This window comes from Panthera leo, chromosome D2, assembly GCF_018350215.1.
Source record: "Panthera leo isolate Ple1 chromosome D2, P.leo_Ple1_pat1.1, whole genome shotgun sequence".
Taxonomy (NCBI): domain Eukaryota; kingdom Metazoa; phylum Chordata; class Mammalia; order Carnivora; family Felidae; genus Panthera; species Panthera leo.
The window spans coordinates 39,128,726-39,147,885 of NC_056689.1; the positions used below are offsets into that span (position 1 = coordinate 39,128,726).

General features: G+C 54.6%; 1 protein-coding gene across 1 annotated transcript; it reads right to left on the reverse strand.

The window, feature by feature from the left end:
• Window positions 1-576: 576 nt before the first annotated feature.
• Window positions 577-18,822, reverse strand: MAT1A (methionine adenosyltransferase 1A). Its single transcript, XM_042908102.1, has 10 exons — window positions 18,511-18,822; window positions 18,044-18,413; window positions 14,221-14,298; window positions 13,305-13,427; window positions 10,373-10,485; window positions 9,809-9,952; window positions 5,314-5,532; window positions 3,586-3,768; window positions 3,106-3,239; window positions 577-2,433 (listed from the first exon to the last, which is right to left on the reverse strand). The coding sequence occupies exons 2-10, from the start codon at window positions 18,135-18,137 to the stop codon at window positions 2,331-2,333; spliced, it is 1,191 nt and encodes a 396-aa protein (XP_042764036.1). The 5' UTR covers window positions 18,138-18,413; window positions 18,511-18,822; the 3' UTR covers window positions 577-2,330.
• Window positions 18,823-19,160: the final 338 nt, after the last annotated feature.

Here is a 19,160-nt window from a genome sequence, read left to right on the forward strand (position 1 = left end):
CTTCTAATAAAAATTCCATCTGTGAATTCTCCTCACACAACGTGTGAGAGGGAAATGTGCCCATTTACACCCACTTAAAGGCTTGGCTCGTCTCTCTGCATACCAAACCCCTCATTCACTCACTTCCTCTGACTTCGGTTATTCAGTCATTGAACAACGATGGCCGCAGTGCCCCCCTCACGACGGTCTGACTGCAGCTGACTCCCACGCAGGGAGGGCAGACGAGGCCCTGGGCGGCAGCACGTGGTGATGGAGAGAGCACACTCAGGAGACCGGGGCCCCACTTCCCAGACAGGTGCCCTCGGTCACATCCCTAACCCTCTGGGCCTCAGGTTTTCTCCGTGAAACTCAGCGGAGTGCGGTGGGGAATAAATAGGGAAATGCCGTGACTTAACACAGTAGCTGGTGGATGAGGAAAGCTTAGTGCATGCTGGAGAAGCCCACCCGGACAGGAACAGGGGGCTCCAGTGGTGGGTGGCGGGGGGTGGGGGCACAGAGCAGAGGGCACCTCTATGCTGGGGGGGATAGAGATGCTCCTGGTGAGGTACGTCTGAAGGTTTGCAGACAAAAACCGAGCACAGAGTAGTTGTTTATTCACTGTCCCAGCAGGAACTATCAACACATAAAGGTTCGAGTTTCATATCAACAATGTCCAAAAAAAGATCTTTTATCTCCAGTGGGGGAGGGGCAACCATGCAATTCTGAATTTTCACTTTGAATAGGGCTTGGGTGGGAGGTATTGACCGCCTGCAAGCTTGTGCCTCCCTCTCCTGGAGGGAGCTTGAGACTTGCTGGGAGCGGACACGAGCTCTAGGTTTCTGTGGTAAATCGGCCTTCTTTTTCTCCCCTGAAGAGCTGCCTTTTCCCTGACGTAAGGAGAAAAGCTTGGGGTCTTTGTGCGTCAGGCCTAGAGCCCAGATGCAGGCCATCTGCTCCCCAGATGAGGGTTCTTGGGCTGCCTGGTTCAGCCAGAACCAGCGCCATGGACCCTGGACCAAAGCCCAGGCCTTAGTGCTCTATGGGACCCTTGGGGGCCCCTACCTGAGCCTGTGGTCTGGGCAGCTAGGGAGAAGGCAGAGACACTGCTGTCAGCGGCCCAGGCTGACAGGTGGGGGAGGCAGGGCTGGCCAGGGACGGAAAGGCAGGTGAACGTGCAGCTTCCAAGACCTTAGCGCACCGAGGACCACTCAGGCCCCTTGAGTGCTGTGCCCCGGGAGCCACCTGGCAAAGGCAGAATCTCCTCACGACACTTCAGCCAACTTGTCTACCGCTAGGAGTTCAGCTCCGCCACCTGGGTCACTACTTAACATTAGATATTGGGCCCTTACGAGTGGCCTCTCTGGAAGGGGCGTCTGAGGGGCTCACACACTTATTCCAACAGCATTCAGACCAAGAGGCCAAAGAGAGAAGGGCTGGAAGCTACGGGGTTCCGGACCCATCTAAGGGGCTGGCCACCTGAGCTGGGACAAGCTGCTTCTCTGTCCTAACTTCACATATCCCTGCCCAGGGCTCACCAAGAGGTGAGCAGCAAGCTCAGGTCTTCAGGACAGAGGCCACAGAGCTGCTTTTCAATCCGCGTGCTCATTGCTCAGGCCTCCGTCCGGCATGAGATGGGAACAGGGTTGGGGGCTGCGTACGGGCTCTCGAGTCAAAGCCCCTGGATCACGTGTGGGTCCTGACACATGTGGCTGTAGGACCTTGGGAAAGTTACCTAGGCGGTCTGCGACTCAGTTTCCCCATATGGAAATTGGGAATGAGGTGTCACCTCACCATGTTGTGGTGAAGAAGAAACGAGGGCTCAGGCCCTCGCACACCATAGCTGCTCAGCAGGTGTCAGCCCCTGTTCCTGTCCCTGTCGGATGCCTAGCCTGAGATGCCTCCGTGAAGGCCCTTGGCTCAGGGCACAGGCCACAGATGGGAAGGGAACAGCCAGCCACCCAGGATCCCTGAGATCTGTGAGGGAGGAGGGGACCAGCCAGGGGGGAGGCGTGGGGGGATTTACTCTTCACAGGGGTGGTTTTTCCACTAAATTAACATCGCCTCAGTCTGAGGGAAAAGCAGGGGGACAGTGTGACTACCGCCATGAGGAGGTCTGACCCCAGGCACCAGCAAGCCCCCTGCCATTCACAGTGACGACAGCACAGGGCTAGCCCTAGGGGTGCAGCTTGGTCCAGGAGGGGGCAGTGGGTGGGGAAGGCACTCCCTGCAGCGGCGGGGGGTGGGGGGAGCGGTCAGGGCCCTGGGTCTGGGACATCTGAGAGTTGGGGTCATGGACAAGAGGTGCCAATCCAGAAGCTTCCAGGGCGAGGCAGGCCCTGCGCCCACCAGCTCTAAAACACGAGCTTCTTGGGAATTTCCCATGGGAACTCGTTTCTTCCAAAATGGCCGTAGCACGCCGTCTTCTGGTAGATGGGCTTCTTCAAATCCAAGTCCCTGCACAGTCAGCAGAGGAAAGGGTCATTTTCAGTGGAAAAGGAGCAGAGTTTCTCTGAATTTCGAGCACAGGACTAACAAACAGAGTGTGGACTGTCACTGCTCAGAGCAATTTCCCATACATTTCCTGTCTATGCCACACCACATCTCATGAGGTGACTGTCACTGGCCCCCGGGAAACAGGCTCAGAGGTTCGGGGACAGCCTGGTTACACAGACACACCCAGGACTCAGAATCTGAACTCTGGCCTTGCTGTGCCTTCCTCCTTTTCTCTCCTTGCCACTCTACTGGCCTGGTGCAGACCAACCACACGGCCAAGCTCCGCAAGGCAAGAGCGGCCTCAGAAACACGGGCCGATGGGACCAGACCCACCAGCTCAATTCTCAGCATTCAGCCTTGTGATTACTTTCCTACAACCCCCCACCAGCTCAAAGATGGCCCCCCTGGATGGTCAGTGTCTCTGGGCCAGCAGGGACCTTAGACACCCCCTTCAACCTGAAAAGCAGACATCTTGCCCTTGGGGTGTGCATTGAGCTGGGCTAGGAGTTTGGAGGCCCTCCTGCTCCGGGGAGGCTGAAAGTCCTTTTTTTCCCTTTCTCTTTCAGAGGAGCCAGACATCTGGGTGAGGTGGGGAGGAAGGGCCCGTCTGGCAGCGATGGGGCGGTGATTTACCTGACGATGACCCCGGGCCGTAGGTCGAAATTCTTGTTGACCACATCTAGCAGTTCTCTCTCTGTCTTCTGAGAGGTTCCATAGGTGAAGATGGAAATGGACAGTGGCTCAGCCACACCGATGGCGTAGGAAACCTTCCAGAAGAGACGAGGGTCAGGGACAAAAGCCTCTGTGCAGGGGGTCTGCCCTTCAGGAGATCCCGATGCCCTCAGAAAAGGGCAGCTGGAACCACCCATCCCTAGCCCGACCCGCTCCCCAACCTCGTCTGTCTAGGAATCTCCACCATCTTCACAGCGAGCAGATTCAGTATGTGCCTCTCTCCCTGAACATTTTTTCCCTCCCTGAGGTTTTCAGGGTACATGCCCCGATGCCCCATGTAACACACAGTCACAGTCTTTGGCAAGGAGTGTGGCCCCCCCCGCAGGCCAGCACGGCCTCAGTCGGGGCAGAGGTGGGGTGGTCGGAGTGGGGCTGACCCACCTGCACGAGCACTCTCCGGCAGAGTCCCGCTTTCACCAGGGACTTGGCCACCCAGCGGGCAGCATAAGCTGCCGAACGGTCCACCTTGGTGTAGTCCTTCCCGGAGAAGGCCCCTCCACCGTGCGCCCCCCAACCGCCATAGGTGTCCACGATAATTTTGCGGCCAGTGACGCCCGCATCCCCCTGCAGACAGAAAGGAAGAAATGGAGGGGGGATATGAGAACCAGGGTCCCCACAGGGCAGGGCGGACGGGCAGCTGCAGCACCGTGATGGCCACCGCACTAACGGGGAAAGGGGGCCCTGAAGCTGCCCGTGGGCACTTTTCAAAGACCCGCCTCCCCCCACTCCCTGCCCCCAAAGCTGGGAGTCAGCCAGAAACCTTGCACTCTCACCCCAGTTCAGTCACTGACCCATTACAGCACCCAGGTAACCTGCCAGAGCCTCATCAGAAAGTACAAACGAGGGGACAGAGGTTCCCTGGAATCCTAGCCAGCTCCTACTTCAGTCTGTTTTTGAGTCAGTTGTGATAGGGAAATCCGAGCTGCAGGAGGGCCCTGAGCCTCGACACACACACCCTGGGCCGTGGCCCTGGCTGGCGTTTCCTCGAGTGTCTGCTCTGTGCGACATTGGGCAGTAATGATGGTTTGTTTTTTGTTTTTTTGAAGGGGGGGAGGGGCAGAGGAAGAAGAAGAGAGAAAGAGACAAAGAGACAAAGAGACAGACAGAAAGAGAGAGAGAGAGAGTGGGGGAGGGCAGAGAGGAGCGGGGAGTACAGAGGATCCAAAGCAGGCTCCACACTGACAGCAGAGAGCTTGATGTGGGGCTTGAACTCATGAACCACCAGGTCATGACCTTAAGCCAAAGTCGGCTGCTTAACAGACTGAGCTACCCACGCCCCAGGAGAGACAGAATCCCAGGCTTGGAGCCTGACTCAGGGCTCGATCCCATGAACCTGGGGCCTTGACCTGAGCTGAAATCAAGAGTCAGATACTCAACCAACAGAGCCACCTGGGGGTCCCAGTAATGATGTTTTAAAAGGGCAGGGGCTCCGTGTCGAGTACTTTGGGGAAAGACCACGTACTCTATCCCCCTGCTTAGAGATCCACACTTCCCACTAGCACATCTAGGCTTTGGGAAGTCCTGCAAGAAATGACAGTAAGCTTTGCCTTTCTTTCCCCCTGTGTTTCTGCACTACATTTGGTCACGGAACCCGTTACGGGGGCTCCGCTTTGCAGTAACACATCCCCTCTGAGGCGCCCCTGGCAGAGGTCAGCAGCCTCTCAGACGTGCTCTGCCGATCTCTATGTCCTCTCTCCTGCCGTACAGGAGAAAGGGGACAGTAGGGGTCCCCCCCTAAAACCTGCCCCAATACGAGTTGAACATAACCTGTGGCAAAGACCCAGTGATGCCACCTAGGAAAGGCCAGTCATCCGCAAAGGTGAGCTGGCATCTCAGCAGGGCAAGGCGGCAGCATGGGGCAGTATGACATGTCTGGAGAGGGAGGGCCAGGCTGCACGAGGTGGGAGAGTCCTGGGGACATGTCCCCAATTCCTCCTGCACTGACACATGGACAGCAGGCCCCAGGGAGTGTGAGCTGACCTCATGTTGTGTCCAGGGCCGGGCGTGGCTGAGTCACACAAAGCCACCTCCTCCTTTGCGCCCAGGGAGGTGAGCAACCCCAGTAACAAAGACAAATCAGGAGAGATCTGCTCTGAGGCAAGGGCGCACCTGGGGACCTCCGATGACAAACCGCCCGCTGGGCTGCAGGTGGTAAACGGTGTCTTCGTCCAGGTATTTGGCTGGCACCACGGCCTCGATCACCTGCTCCTTCAGGGCCTGGCGCATGTCCTCCAGCGTTATGTCTTCATTGTGCTGCACGGAGATGACGATGGTGTGGATGCGCACGGGGATGACTGCGCCGTTGTCCTGTATGTACTGAACTGTCACCTGTCGGGTCACAAGGGCAGGGGAGACTTTGTGAGGCCCTGCCCTGAACTGAGGACACACCGCGGCCAGGCACAGACACTCAGATGGCAGGCGGGGCTCCCAGGATCCAAACGAAGGTGGGGGGGGGGGCCCTCCTGTCCTCCAAGGACCTCCAGAAAAGTTAATCTGACACATTCTTGTATTTGAGTAGCTGCCCAGTGCCAGGGGATGACTGGGCATGAGGCATAAGCTATTCCCAGCTATGACCACAATTAGTGCCACTTAGAGACTCAGGGTTGCAGAGTTTCCTCTTTATTTGTCACCCAACTAGCCTCCTCCCCTTCTATCTCAGCGGGTTCTGGGTGCCACGAATCCCCCCTGGCCAAAGCCCTTTTCTGACCCTCTGTGGCACAGAGCCAAGGTATCCTGGCTCCTGCCAAGGAGCACAGGTGTCCATGAGCCACGCCGGCTGCCCCAGTCCCTCAGTGGAGGAGCTCTGGAAGTGTGTGGGGCCAGAGGACTGGTCTGCTGTAGGGACAGGGTGAGAAGGGCTCAAGTCAGGCTGGCAGAAATGGAGCAGCAAGCTTGGGAAGGCCAGCCTCCGGGTGTTTGAGCAAAAGAAAGGAAAAAAAGCTGAGAGCACATTGGAGGGAAGGAACCCGCCTGCGGTGCCCTTGCAGGTCGAGCCACAGGGGCAGTTCTAATGCTTGCTTCTACCCCGGTGGGGCCATCTGCGCATGATCAATTCACATTTCGGCCATCCCGGCAAGACAGGCATTATCATCTCCACTTCACAAATGAGAAAAAAACCAGGCCGGGAGAATCGAAGCAATTCATCTGAAGTTACACAGCAGTCAGCGGAAAGCCAAAGAGCCAGACTCGGTTCTGCCTGATCCCAAAGCTGGTGTCGTTCCCGTAGCAGCACAGACAAAATCCTTCCTCAGAGACCTTGTGCTATAGTGACAAGTCAGTGAGTGTGAGAACCCGATGCCACAGCCTGGTCTGACTGGTAACAGAGGACTGCGGTCTGGGCACCCCGGGCTTGCGGAACGAAAGGGAAGGGGACAGTGAGGATGGCGGATGAGGCTGGAGGGAAACCGGCTCGGACTGCAGTGTTCTCTATGCGGGAAGCCGTGCCAGAAGCTGTGAGAAGCTGCTGGCAGCCCTGTGTTAAAGACGGGAGAGCTGGGGCTTCAGAACATGAACACCTTGGTCAAGACCACACAGCCAGCAGAGCCGGGCTCTGACCTGGAGCTCTGTGGCCTGGTAGCTGGGGCTCTGCCCAGCAGAAGGCTGTCACTCAAGATCCCGAGGGACACATGGGAGGGAGCCCCAGGCCCGAGTGCCACCCAGGGCAGTGTGGACCCACAAGAGCAGTGCCCAGAGGAGGCCTGGGGTGTGTGGGGCCTGTGGGAACGCGGCTACGCCAGGTTTCCCTAGCTGGCAGCCTTACTTCCTACCCCAGGGCCTTGAGAGGACCACGGGACAGCAAACAGTGCCTCCCCGGGGACGTGCCTGCAGCAGGGTCTCTGCCCGCCCGAGGCCCTCAGATATCCGCCAAACACTGGGCCTGCATCAAACTCCCGCTCTGTGCCCTGCCTGGTTCAAAGAGCAAGAGGATAGGATCCGGAAGAAGGAAGGGAAAGAGCCCTTCCCATGTGATGTCTGACCCTCGTTCGAGGGGCAGGTGCACAGTGACATCTGTGTCCCAAGACCAACCTTTAAATCCTGGGCTACATGCACACAGCTGTGACAGGCTGCTGGAGTTGGGGCGGGGGCCCCCAGGAGGGGAGGCCCTGTGACCGGCTCTGGGACCAGATCCACTGCATCAGCATCAGGCCCTGGGAGAAGGCCCGCCTCCTCCGCTCCCCCGCTGCCAGCCCTGAGCCCAGGCAGCCTTCCTTCCACGCAGAACCACAGGGCTGTGGCCGAGCCGAGGGTTCCGAGCATGCCTCTTCGCTCATCATGTCAGCAAGATGGGGGGCGGGGTGGGGAACACACCACGGAAAACACAACTCTGACCAGGTACAAAAATAGCCGTCTGTACTGCCGCTCGGTTCTCAATATCAGCAGCCAGAATTTGCTCGGGTGGAAACACTCGTCCTGTTCACAGTTCACACTCTGGTCAGATGATGAGAGTCCTTCACAAACAGGCCATGGAGCCGGCCTAGAAACCGGTCCTGGCACGGTGCCGCTCACCTCCAGGCAGCTGTGTGCAGGGGCCCTCGGGCGGTGGGGCCAGACACACACCCCTGCCCCTGAGATGCCCGGGGCTCGGCTCCCCCGCGGTAGGGGAGTGAGGCGGACTTTGGTATCCAAAGTAGCATTAAGAGAATTCCATGTATCCCTGCAGGAGGAGAAACCCCGGAGGAGCACACCCCCGCCCCCACCCCTCCACTGCTGAGCGGGATGACAAGGGCCTTCCCTCTTCAGCCGGGCCCCACCGCGGTGCTTCTGGGTCTCACTGCCACACAAGGAAAAGGGGAGCCCCAGCGCTCTCCTTCCTCCAGCCTCTGTTCTAGGCTTCTGTTTTCTGCAAACGTGCCTCCTGCCTCCCGACACAGCGCAGCTCTGGCGCACGACGGAGCCGGGTGCGCCAGCCGCCGTGCGCCCGTTCCTTTGATACCACTGCAGTCTTCGTATTTGAGCTCTCCCGCCCCGGGACCTCGAAGAGCAGCTGAGGAATGCTGATGATGGAGGCATGTGGAGAACACCAGGAAAGGTCGGCTGTAGGCCACACATGCAAGTCCTTGTCCCGGGTTCAGAGAGTTGCAACCTGTGCCCCGCGTGGCCTCGCACCTGCGGTCGGGTGGACGCGCCTCTGTGCAACGGGGGCGAAGGGACGGTCACGGTCACGGTCAGCCATGCTGAGCTATACAACCGCATGCGCCAAATGCCAAGTCCGGGGGCAAGAGAAGGCCCCGTCTGGTGGTGGCCACCGGGGAAACCACGGGAGGTGGGAGCTTCCTGGCCACTGACGGACAGGAAGCAACAGAGCAGATCCCAGGAGAGGCGAAGGGCGGGAGCAGAGGCACAAAGCACTAGGGAGTGAAGTAACTCAGACTAAGCAAGGACTGGGGTGGGGAGGTAGAGGAAGGTAAAACTGGAAGACCATAAGGGGCTTCGATGCCAACATAACAAGCGGGGGGTTCTCCCCCTGCGGGAAGCAGAAAATTGTAAAGGATTCCGAGCCAGTATTAGGAAATTAAAAGTCCAAAGGGAGTTAAGTGGAGTTTCCAGACAGGGAAAGTCCTTGGGAGGGCACGGCGCAGATCCCTGCTGTGGCCTGGGAACCAGGCTGGAGCAGAAGAGGTGCTCTCTAGGCAAAACATGGAGCGAGGCTGGGTGGAGACAGAGGGGGTGCTGAGCAGGATGGGGGGGGGGCACCATGGCCCTCCCTGGAGCCGAGGAGGAGGTGATCGTGAGGCTGCACACGATGGCTCTCCGGCACACATGTGTGTAGGGGGAATGAGAAGCAGGGCTGCTGATCCAGACACCCTACAGGTGAAAGCTTTGGCTGAGTGTGACAAAGTAGGAATTGGGTGCAGGAAGGGGATAGGGTGTGCAAAAGTGCCAAGGACCCGTTGGGGGGTGGGAGACGAACCAGGGGAGAAAGCCCCGGGAAAGGGGCCAACAGGGCCGCCAGGGTGACACGGGGCAGGGACGTGGAGAGGGGAGGTGGACGGGGCGCCTCCACCCACATGCGCTAACATTTGCATCATCGCCGGCCTTCACATGTGGACTCCGGTGAGGATTTCCCCACGGTCCAGAGCAGAGAGGTCAGGGCCCATGGGAACAGAGAGTCCAAAACAGCAACGGGAAAGCCTTTTTGCGAGAAACAGTGATAAAGGGCCACAGCGAGGCACGGATGGCCCTTGTCAACTCGGCATTCAGACCTTGCTCAAGGTGTGGAGACCTGTGGGTGTGGACGGGCAGTGACCAAAAGTGTGCAGCCAATTAAGAAGTAAATGTGTGGCAGGAACCAGGGAACCACATTGCCAGAGTCAACATATGCTAAGAAGGCAAAAAAAAAAAAAAAAAAAAAAAAAAAAATCCAGAACCGTTCTTTCCATTTTTCTGTATTTTTGAGACTTTTCACAATAAACATTAGGGGAGAAAACATGTAGATCTGAAAAGTTTTCAGATAAATAGTTCTTTTCACAACCAAAAATATTTTGAGTGCCCGGACTGACCATTTTGATGCCAACAATGACAAGTACCAAGAGGACCCAGAGGGGTGTCTGGGTCCCCAGTGTGTGTCTGGGGCTCCACGGGAGGGGGGCAGGAGGAGGCTCACCTGGGTCTTGGAGTCAGGCCTCAGCCAGGGGAGGACCCCGGAGCGTCTGAGTTCCGCCATTCGGGCATTGAGTTTGTGGGCGAGGATAATAGTGAGGGGCATACACTCTTCTGTCTCGTCGGTGGCATAGCCGAACATCAGACCCTGGAGGAGAGCGTCAACGGAGCAATACGCATTTTATCTTCTCATCTAAAGCGTGGCTGTATTGGGTGCCCTGTGCATGTATAACATCTGCACGGGGAGGCGGGGGCACTTGTGGACAGGAAGACAAGACAATGCTCTGGGAGAGGGGGACAAGCCCAAATTGGGCATCGGCGACCACAGTCTTCCACAAGCAGGCCGTGCCCTCAAGTCGCTGCCCTGAAGCAGGGGTGTCCTAATTTATTCCAGGCGCACGGACCCCTCCCCCCGGGAGCTCCTGCTAGGATGAGGGGGGTCTACCCCACAGCGTGTCCAATCCATTACTCATGAACTTCCCAGCTGTCAACTCAGTGCAGGTCAGAGCCAGGGCTGACACAGACAATGCTATCCTGACCCCTGACCCTGCACTCCACGTGTGGTCACCTGGTCTCCGGCCCCAACGTCTTCTTCGTTTCTGTCCAAATGTACACACTGGGCAATATCCGGGGACTGCTGCTCCAGAGCTACCAGCACATTGCAGGTCTTGAAGTCAAAGCCTAAGCAGAAGGGAAAGCAGGCCTTCGTGGGGACACATGTCAGACAGAGGGTGGCTTCCAGCGTCCTGGCAGACTGCTCAGCTCCCGACACGGCATTTCGTGTGGGGGTGGGCGGTCTCTAACCAGCTGGGATCTGTCTGGGACCTGTTGGGCAGAGCTGAGGCCCAGGATGGGGAAGGCCATGTGTCCATCCCATGTTATCATCTGGAAGGCTGGTCGAAGAAAATCCTCCACGGCGCATTTTACTACATTAAATTATACCTAGATTAGAAATCTATATTCTACACAGAACGGCAAGATGAAAACCAGATAACGGCTGCGGCTGCGCTGGGTGACTCGTGGCCCTGCCCCCTTACCCTTCTGGAGGCACGTTCCAAGACCCAGGCTGAAAATCGCCTTCCAGCACTGCTGTTCGGAAGCCTAGGCGTAATCCACGTATGAAACACACTGAACAAAGACAGTGCACGTGAACTATCCAGAGAGGCTCCCAGAGCTAGAGTCCTCTGATCCCAAGCTCTGCACAGGGCCTGAAGCCAAATGGAAAAGCCACACCTCTGGAGGCCACGGCCACGTCTGCCCACCCCCAAAGTTCAGGCACACACATGGAAGCTGTTCTTCCCAGCCCCTGGGAAGAACTCGTTGCTGGTGAGTGGCAGCCCCGCCCCCGGAGCCCCAGAAGGGGCCACTGGGCACCGACAGCGCGATCTTCTCCCTGTGGGCCCTCGGGCCTTGCCGGGCCCGGCCGTGGGCACTGCGTGACTGAGGGGCTGAAACTCACAGAGGCTCTACTACCAGGCCAAGTATTGGTGACAAGCCGAGTAACTGTCACTCTCTTTCCAGTCTATTCTACCTACGCTGCCAGTGTGAGCTTTACTAAAACCAACCAACTGACCCATATCCAGGCTGTTGTTTATGTCCATGCTTCACGTGGGGCCTGCTGCCCGGTGAAGGAGAACTGAGATGACTCGGGTCCACCCAGCCCCTCCCAGCTGAACTGCCCCAGCCAACACAGACTCACTCAGGGCTAGCCTTCTGCGAGGCACACTTTCCTACCTCCGCTAGGTCTCTGTCTAGAATGCTCTTCCTCCAGCTCCCCATCCCCACACGCCCAAATCTGATCAGCTCTCAATAAACGTCCCTGGACCTTCCCCCCTCCCTCCCTCCCACCGACTCGCCGCTGGGCACCCCATACTGTGCCATTTAATGCCAGGCAGTGCCCCCACTCCAGAAGCACCAGGATGCCTTTGTCCTCTGCAGGTTCCTGTTCCCAGCGAATGTTTTTGAACACACAAACCAATGAGCCATCTTTAGAGGCCTGCCAAGGACTCACCGATTGTGCATTAAATATTTTGCATTTTCCCTAATCGCTCTCTGGACAGTGAAGCTTCTCAGCCCTGAGAATCCATCAAGGGCTCCAAGTGATTTGGAAAAACAGAATTCAGGGGACCAAGGGGAGAGGAGCAGCGACTGTACAGCCAAGAGCAGTGCGGGGCGGTTAGCCCGGGGCCCTCTTAGTGCAGCCACCGTACTGTGTCGCTGTGTGGGGTCCTCTGGGTGCAGGCAGAGCGACAAGCTGGGCGTGCCGAGATGCAGTCAGCAGCAGAGCTGGGCTCTCTCTCGCCCTCTCCTGCCAGCACACATTGCCTCCTGGGAAGTTTCCCTTCCACCTAGTGCAGAACAAGGCTTGTTCTTGAATAAGGTCTACACGTCTTAAATAACCGCCTTTTCCTGGTAGAACAGGTGTAGCGGTGCATGGTGACATGTTGGGAAGCTGCTGGTCTGGGACAATGTGCTTCCTCCAGAACACTGTGCTGACTGGCAGAATGAGCCTGTGCTCATTGGTTCTGTGTCCACTTCCGTGTGCTGAGTGAGTACTCTAGGCGGGTCAGAAGGTGGCTGCACGGAGCTTGTGTGTCTGCACCCTCAGCGGTGAGGGACTCTCACTCACACACATGCAGCACATCGTTCCAGCCTGCCCCGACCCACAGAGGTGGCACACGTCACCCTCAAGAACCCATAAGTGGCAAGTCCGTGTGCACAGGCCCTCAGCATCTGACTCTCGCACCCTGTCCTCTGGTGCCTCTCCAAACCGGACCCTTTCCCACCCTACCTTGTCTTAGATGTTGGACTCTGCTGCTAGTCCCCCCCATCCCCCATTCTTTCCAGCTGTCACCCCGGCCTGATCACGGTGCTCCTCCTCGATTCCTGCCAGGGCCTGGGTCCCTTCCCTGGGATACAAGCTCCCACACTGCCTGCCACTGGGGCCAACCTCGGCCAGCCTGTCTCCTTCCACCTGCCACGAGTACCAGTTCTGGACTGAGTCACTTTGTTTTTCCTGGTCTAGAACGAGAAGCGGCATCTTGAAGCAGCAAGCGCAGGAGTCTCCAAAGGGCCACCTACTACTGGCTGTCACCTCGTGCAAATTATTTACGACTCCAAGCCTCAGTTGCCTCGTCTGCAGGAGTACGGCAGAGGGCCTCAAACGATGAAGAGGACAAATACAAAGACCAGCGCCCACGCCCGGCAGAGAACATCTCCCCAGCGGAGGGCGGCTCCCTTTACTCGGTGCTTCTCTCTTCCAAAGCCTTTGCCAGCACCAAGACCAGAGGCGACAACAGATGGACACGGGCTAGTTCAACCGGGCGCCATCCCGTGGGCCGCCATGCTATCGCCAGAGACCGTGACTCCTGACCTGCCAGGCGGGCCAAGGAATGTTCTTTTCTCCCAGTTGGTATCTGCACTGGCAGAGGACAGAGAGCCTCGGATCTGACACGGAGGCGGGGGCGCCCACACATTTCAGACCCGGGGGCCCGCCTCACCCTTGGCGGAGTCGTCGTAGCCGATGTGCCTGATGGTGCTTCTCACCACCCTCTGGTAGTCCACTGTGGCCGTGGAGGTGATCTCTCCGCAGAGTAGCACCATGCCCGTCTTACACACCGTCTCTGCGAGAGAGGGGGCAAGGTCAGCGGCCACGGGCCAGCCGAGGGGAGCGCCACTCCTGGACCCCCGCACAGCACTGATAAAGGGACTCACGAAGAGTCTTACGAGTGCCAGAAATGAGGGAACAATGCTAACAAGCAGAGTAAATCCTGGCAGAAGTGCTGACCGTGTGTGAATGCTGCCCAGAGAACTACGCTTTGGACAGACCCGGTCACACCTCACTTTCACAGTGACCCCGTCCTTCTCACGTGGTGTTGGACCACTTATTTAGCCTAATTCGGCTTCCCCAACTGTACATGAAGACAACGTTACGACTGCCGCGTGGCTCAAAGTGAGACAACGGTGGCAGGTGGTTGTCATAAAGAATGCTGTCAACATGCCTCCGGGAGGCCTCTCCCGCCCCTTGTTGCTAATATTCCACCGCAGGCTGAGGTCCTGAGATCAGGGCGGGCCAACCTCCTCACTGGCCATTCACAAAGATATATCTCAGGGTGAAGTGTACCCTCAGAAGGCACAGGTCCCAGTGGTGCTCAACGCAGGGGCTAGGGAGGCACTGGAGAGGGAAGGAGCCATCTGTGCAGCACACAGTGAGGACAGAGGGGCTCTGGTCTCCCTTCTGGGCACCCCTGCCCCATGACCTTGGCCAAGGCCCTGATTCGGCTGCAACCGTGATCACCTCGGGGGTCCTCCAGGCACTGGAGCCCCTGGCTCTCTGTTGTTCCGAGGGCCTCAGCACAGGCAAAGACCTCGAGCCCAGCCCACTGAGGTCTTTAGCAGGGAGTAGACATCTCTTACCACAGGCCACCTTGGCATTGGGGTCCTGCCTCAGATGGGCATCCAGCACGGCATCACTGATCTGGTCGCAGATCTTGTCTGGAGGAGAAGGAACATGTATAAGAATCACAGAGATAGTGGGTCTAACAGACTGAAGTATCAAAATAATCAGGTATTTGGTAAGCTTACATATGAAATCTATCTACCAAAGAGGACACTTCTTTAAATATACATAATTAGGAAATTTTGAAATTTTTATTTCATCCCATTTCTGCCTAATTTTGGATGATGTATATTACATGAAGTCGTAGCATTCCCCCAAAAAAGACATACGTTCCAAAATCAGTTCTAAAAGACTATAGCAATTTACACAGACACACACAGATACACACACACACACACACACACACACACACACACACACACATTCTCCTACTAAAAAGTCTCTCATTCTTTAAGATATTCCCTTTAAGTCTAAAATCTAGAAAGCTCCTAGAAATAGAAGTTAAAATAGCTGGGGGGACTGGGTGGCTCAGTGGTTGAGTGTCTGACTTCAGCTCAGGTCATGATCCCGTGGTTCCTGAGTTCTAGCCCCACATCGGGCTGTCTGCTGTCAGTGAGGAGCCTGCTTCAGATCCTCTGTCTCCCTCTCTCTCTGTTCCACCCCTGACTCGCACACTCTCTCTCTCTCTCAAAAATAAATAAACATTAATATGTACATATATACATAGATAGATAGATATAGATATAGATATAAAAATATTTAACAAGTGGATATGATCATTAAAATGTATAATTATAAAAAAAAAAGAAGTTAAAATAGCTAATGATGTCAGTAAGATTAGGTGCCAACACGTAAAATCAGATGGGACAAACAGATACATTTCTCTGCAGATTCCATGAGCTGAAATATACTGTGTACACAACACCAAGCCCGAATCCACCACCCCAGCTGTAGAAACTCCATAAGAGAACCTCTACACATCATTGCTGTTCTACTGAACATTTCCACAGGCAGCTCTCAGATCATCCCCACTGCCACTCAGCCCCCTGAAGGCTAGATGTTCTAGCTGGGTTTGACCTCAGTCAAGGTGGGGGCTGACCACAGCTCAACAGAAGCAGGGATTTGACCTTATTTTTCCACTACTTGCCTTAAGAATTCCACATGGCTGAGCATGCAGACCCCTCAGTGGCACTCTGGAAAAGTCCGCTCTTGCTTTGGGGTTGTGCAAACAGTCAATGTTTACAGATTCAGAAATAAAAGCGACACCTATTTATACATATTACATCTCATTTAATGTTCAAAATACCCGCAGAGTTGACTTTTTTTAATGTTTATTTACTTATTTTTGAGAGAGAGAGCAAGGTAGGGGCTGAGAGAGAGAGGGAGAGAGAGAATCCCAAGCAGGTTCTGCACTGACAGAGTGCACGGGGCTCAAACCCACAAACCATGAGATCGTGACCTGAGCCAAAGTTAGACACTCAACCAACTGAGCCACCCAGGCGTCTCCAGAGTTGGCTCTTAATAAATTAATACAGTTTTTCCCAGTTTTATTGAGGTATAATTGGTGTACAAAACTTACCTGCATAAAATTAAAGTATATAATTTGAGGAGTTTGGACATGTGAGTACTCTCACGTTATCATCACCATAAACAAGGTAAGAAACATATCTGTCACCTCCAAAAGTTTCCTTGTGTCCTCCTATTTTGTTTTTGTTTTTTGGTTTTTATATGAAGAATCTAGATCCAGAATCAAGCGCTCTGCTGTCCTAAGCGCATCATTTAAAACATTCACGTCAATGTAACTTAAAATGTTAATCTGCCATTAAAGGTGAATTCTCTAACCTTTCCTTGAGAAACTGCCACTAAACTTTCGGGCTTTCTAGGCACCCCACTCCAGTGACAGATCCCTGCTGTAAATCCAGGTTTGTCTGATGCCACGGCCTCTGCACACCCCTACTAATGAAAGCCTGCTACTAAAATATCTCCATCAGGACTCCTAGGGTTACTCACATGCTGACCACGGATGACTCTGCTTGTTTCAAGGACGCAGGTCACATGTCCCCAGTCCACACGGGGGACTGGGATAAGGGGTATTAGGGATAAAGCCGAGATGAGCAAGGGTGTTGAGACAGCTCCGCAGACTGAAATAACGTGTAAGGAGGCTCTTTCTGAACTGTTTCTTTAGGCTTTCAGAATTTCTATTAGTATCACTCAGTAGCTGTAAGATAGCTCATAGGTGGTTTTCTTGGAAGTTGAAAAAGCATTCATTTTATCCTGCTGGTGGAAGAATTCAGCACTGGAATGACAAGCAACAAGTCCTCAAGCTTAGAGGAAGCTGACTTACGTGGACAGTTAATTGATTGTGGCAACTGAAAGGAGAGTCAGACAGACTGAAAGGCTATCATTAAATAGACAACACGGCCATTTGATTGGCTAGAATTTTTCTTCTGTCCACTGAGCACACCGCGGTGTGTACTATGGGACCTCTGGCCACCGCGTGCCCAAGCACCCGGAGACTTTATAAAGTTACACACAATGAAAGGGGCTATTTGTTTCGAACTGAGCTAAGTCACATACAAAACTGAGTTTAAACCAAGGTTTCTTAACAGCAGTGAGAAACTGTTACTGACATTGGGGGCCAGAAAATTCTTTGCTGCAGGGGAGATGGTCTTGTGCATTCAGGATGTTTAGAAGCACACGTGGCCTCTATCCACTAAATGCCAGTGGCACCCCCAACCCCTCACAGCAGAGTTATGACAGACAACGAAAAATGTTTTCAGACATTACAAAATGTTCTTGGGAGAAAGGGGGCAAAACCGCCCCCAGTTGAGAACCACCAGCTACAGCATATGGAAGGAGATGTCTACAGCTGAGTTACAAGCTCTGAAATAACATGGATGAGGCAGATGAAAAGAAGGTAGCCTTGGTGATAAGTTACCAAAACTTTAATTTCTCAGATGAATTTTGAAAAAGTGCATAAAGAATAAGTCAGTGTGCCCAGCTCCCAAGATTCTTCTTGAGCAGTGGTTCACAAAGTGTGGTTCCCACAGCAGCAGCAGCAAAAGCATCTCCTGAGAACTTAGTAAAAATGCAAACCTTGAGCCTCACCCAAGATCTACGAAATCAGAAAAGTCTGGGGGTGGGGTCCGGCACTCTGCCTTAACAAGCCTACTGGGTGATGCTGATGCTCCCTGATGTCTGAGAACCACTGACCTACGGCCTGAGGCTCTGATCATGGTCCTCACGTTCGCACACGAGCCTCTCCCATTTCCGCACAGCACCAGAAAATACTCAAATGTTCTTCCTCTTCAGGAGGTCATCTGTACTGCTCATAGATAATATACCTGAGGCTTTCAGGACCGGGAGATCTGTCTCAGCGACTACTGGAATGTGCTGTTCGTTCCTAGACTATACACATGCTTTACGTGCAACACTTAGTGACCACAGTCTTGTTGGAGGGAACACTGGAACATTCTCTGTTGATTTAAGTCGCTCAATGATAAAGCTTTGTCTTGCCCCCCAATATATAAAGCTGATATCCGATACATGTTAGACGTGTAATATGTTTAGTCAACCCAACGTGTGTTCCCTGTAGCGGCCTCATCGTGCAGAGATGCTGGCTGTGGGTGGCAGCATGAACGCTTGGCTTCATTAACTGACAACTTCTCATTTCCTAATCAGTGACTGTTTTCCAAAACTAGTAAATTAATAGAATTAAAAGACGCCTCCTATGGTGCCTCCAGAGACCCCTCACGGTAACGAACACAGATTGGTTTTAAGGCCCCGGGGAAAATGGCTCCCCTGGCACAGGCTGTCCTCGGTCCACAGCCACCTACTTACCCGGGTGTCCCTCTCCTACAGACTCCGAGGTGAACATGAAGGCTCCTTCTTCACTTAGAGAGTGGTCACACAAGCCGTCCACCGGGCCATTCATCTTTGCACGCTTCTCCACTGGGTTTCTTCAAGGTAACGATTTCAACGCTGTTGACTTTGCCTGAAGTGGTTTTGTGTGGTTGCCTTTTTTTTTTTTTTTTTTCTCCCCCGGGAACCCAACAGGCTTGTCTTTGGCAGAGCTACAGGGCTCGCTTCTGGGGAACTGCCTGTGCGCACGTGAGGGGAAGGTGGGGAAGGTGAGGATGGTGAGGAGGGCGGGCCTGAGTACCGACGTGTCACTCTCTCCGGCTGGTCACGGCTCGCTCCTGAGTGACTCCTATATATGGAAAAGTGAAAGGGCCTGAATAATCATGTGAGAAAATTGGAGGAGTCCATTTCCTGGGGGGGGGGGGGGGGGAGGGGTGTCTTCTTACCTTGAGGAATTCCGGTCCTCAGCTCGGATTTCCCGAGCCCCAACGTCTGGTCAGTGCACGGTGAAGAAGGCTGTACAGATTCTGCAGAACCGAAGCTCCTTTGGGACTCTGCTTCGGCTCTGCAGCTAATCTCCATATTGGGCCGAGGTTAACATCCCACGTTGGAGGGTGGGGGTCTGTGGTGACTCAGGGATACAAACAGGCAGCAAGGAGCCCTTTCCCAGAGATGCGGTTTCGGCTAAGGCTGCGGCACAGGGTGGCCTTTGCTACTGGGTGCTGCCTTTCCTCCCCCACACCTTGTCTGGGCTGGGCTCTCCCCCTTCTTCTACCTTCTCAGAGCTAGAGCACGCACCTGTATTCTGAGTCAGCGTGGACGTTACACAACACGTTTGTTTAGGGGAAAAGCTTTCGAGCCCACATTTCTCTGCTGATAGAAAGCACCTAAGCTGTCGGCTTCTCTAAGACACCAGCGGTCACATTAAAAAGTATCTGGACAGGTTACAGAAGACAATGTTTTTTTACTTTTTGTTTTTTGTTTTTGGAAAAAGACTCTTCAGAGATGGATTCATTACAGGGAAATTATCCGAGTCCAGCTTCCATAAGATACATTAAACTTCGACCTATTCAGTCCTATACACTTGATCAACATT

Coding starts and splice junctions, on each gene's coding strand:
- MAT1A (XM_042908102.1), bottom strand. CDS start 18,137: ATGAATGGCCCGGTGGACGGCTTGTGTGACCACTCTCTAAGTGAAGAA. Junction 9,953..10,372: donor ACGTTGGGGCCGGAGACCAG/GTGACCACACGT, acceptor GCTCTCCTCCAG/GGTCTGATGTTCGGCTATGC. Junction 3,240..3,585: donor GCCGGAGAGTGCTCGTGCAG/GTGGGTCAGCCC, acceptor CTCTTCTGGAAG/GTTTCCTACGCCATCGGTGT.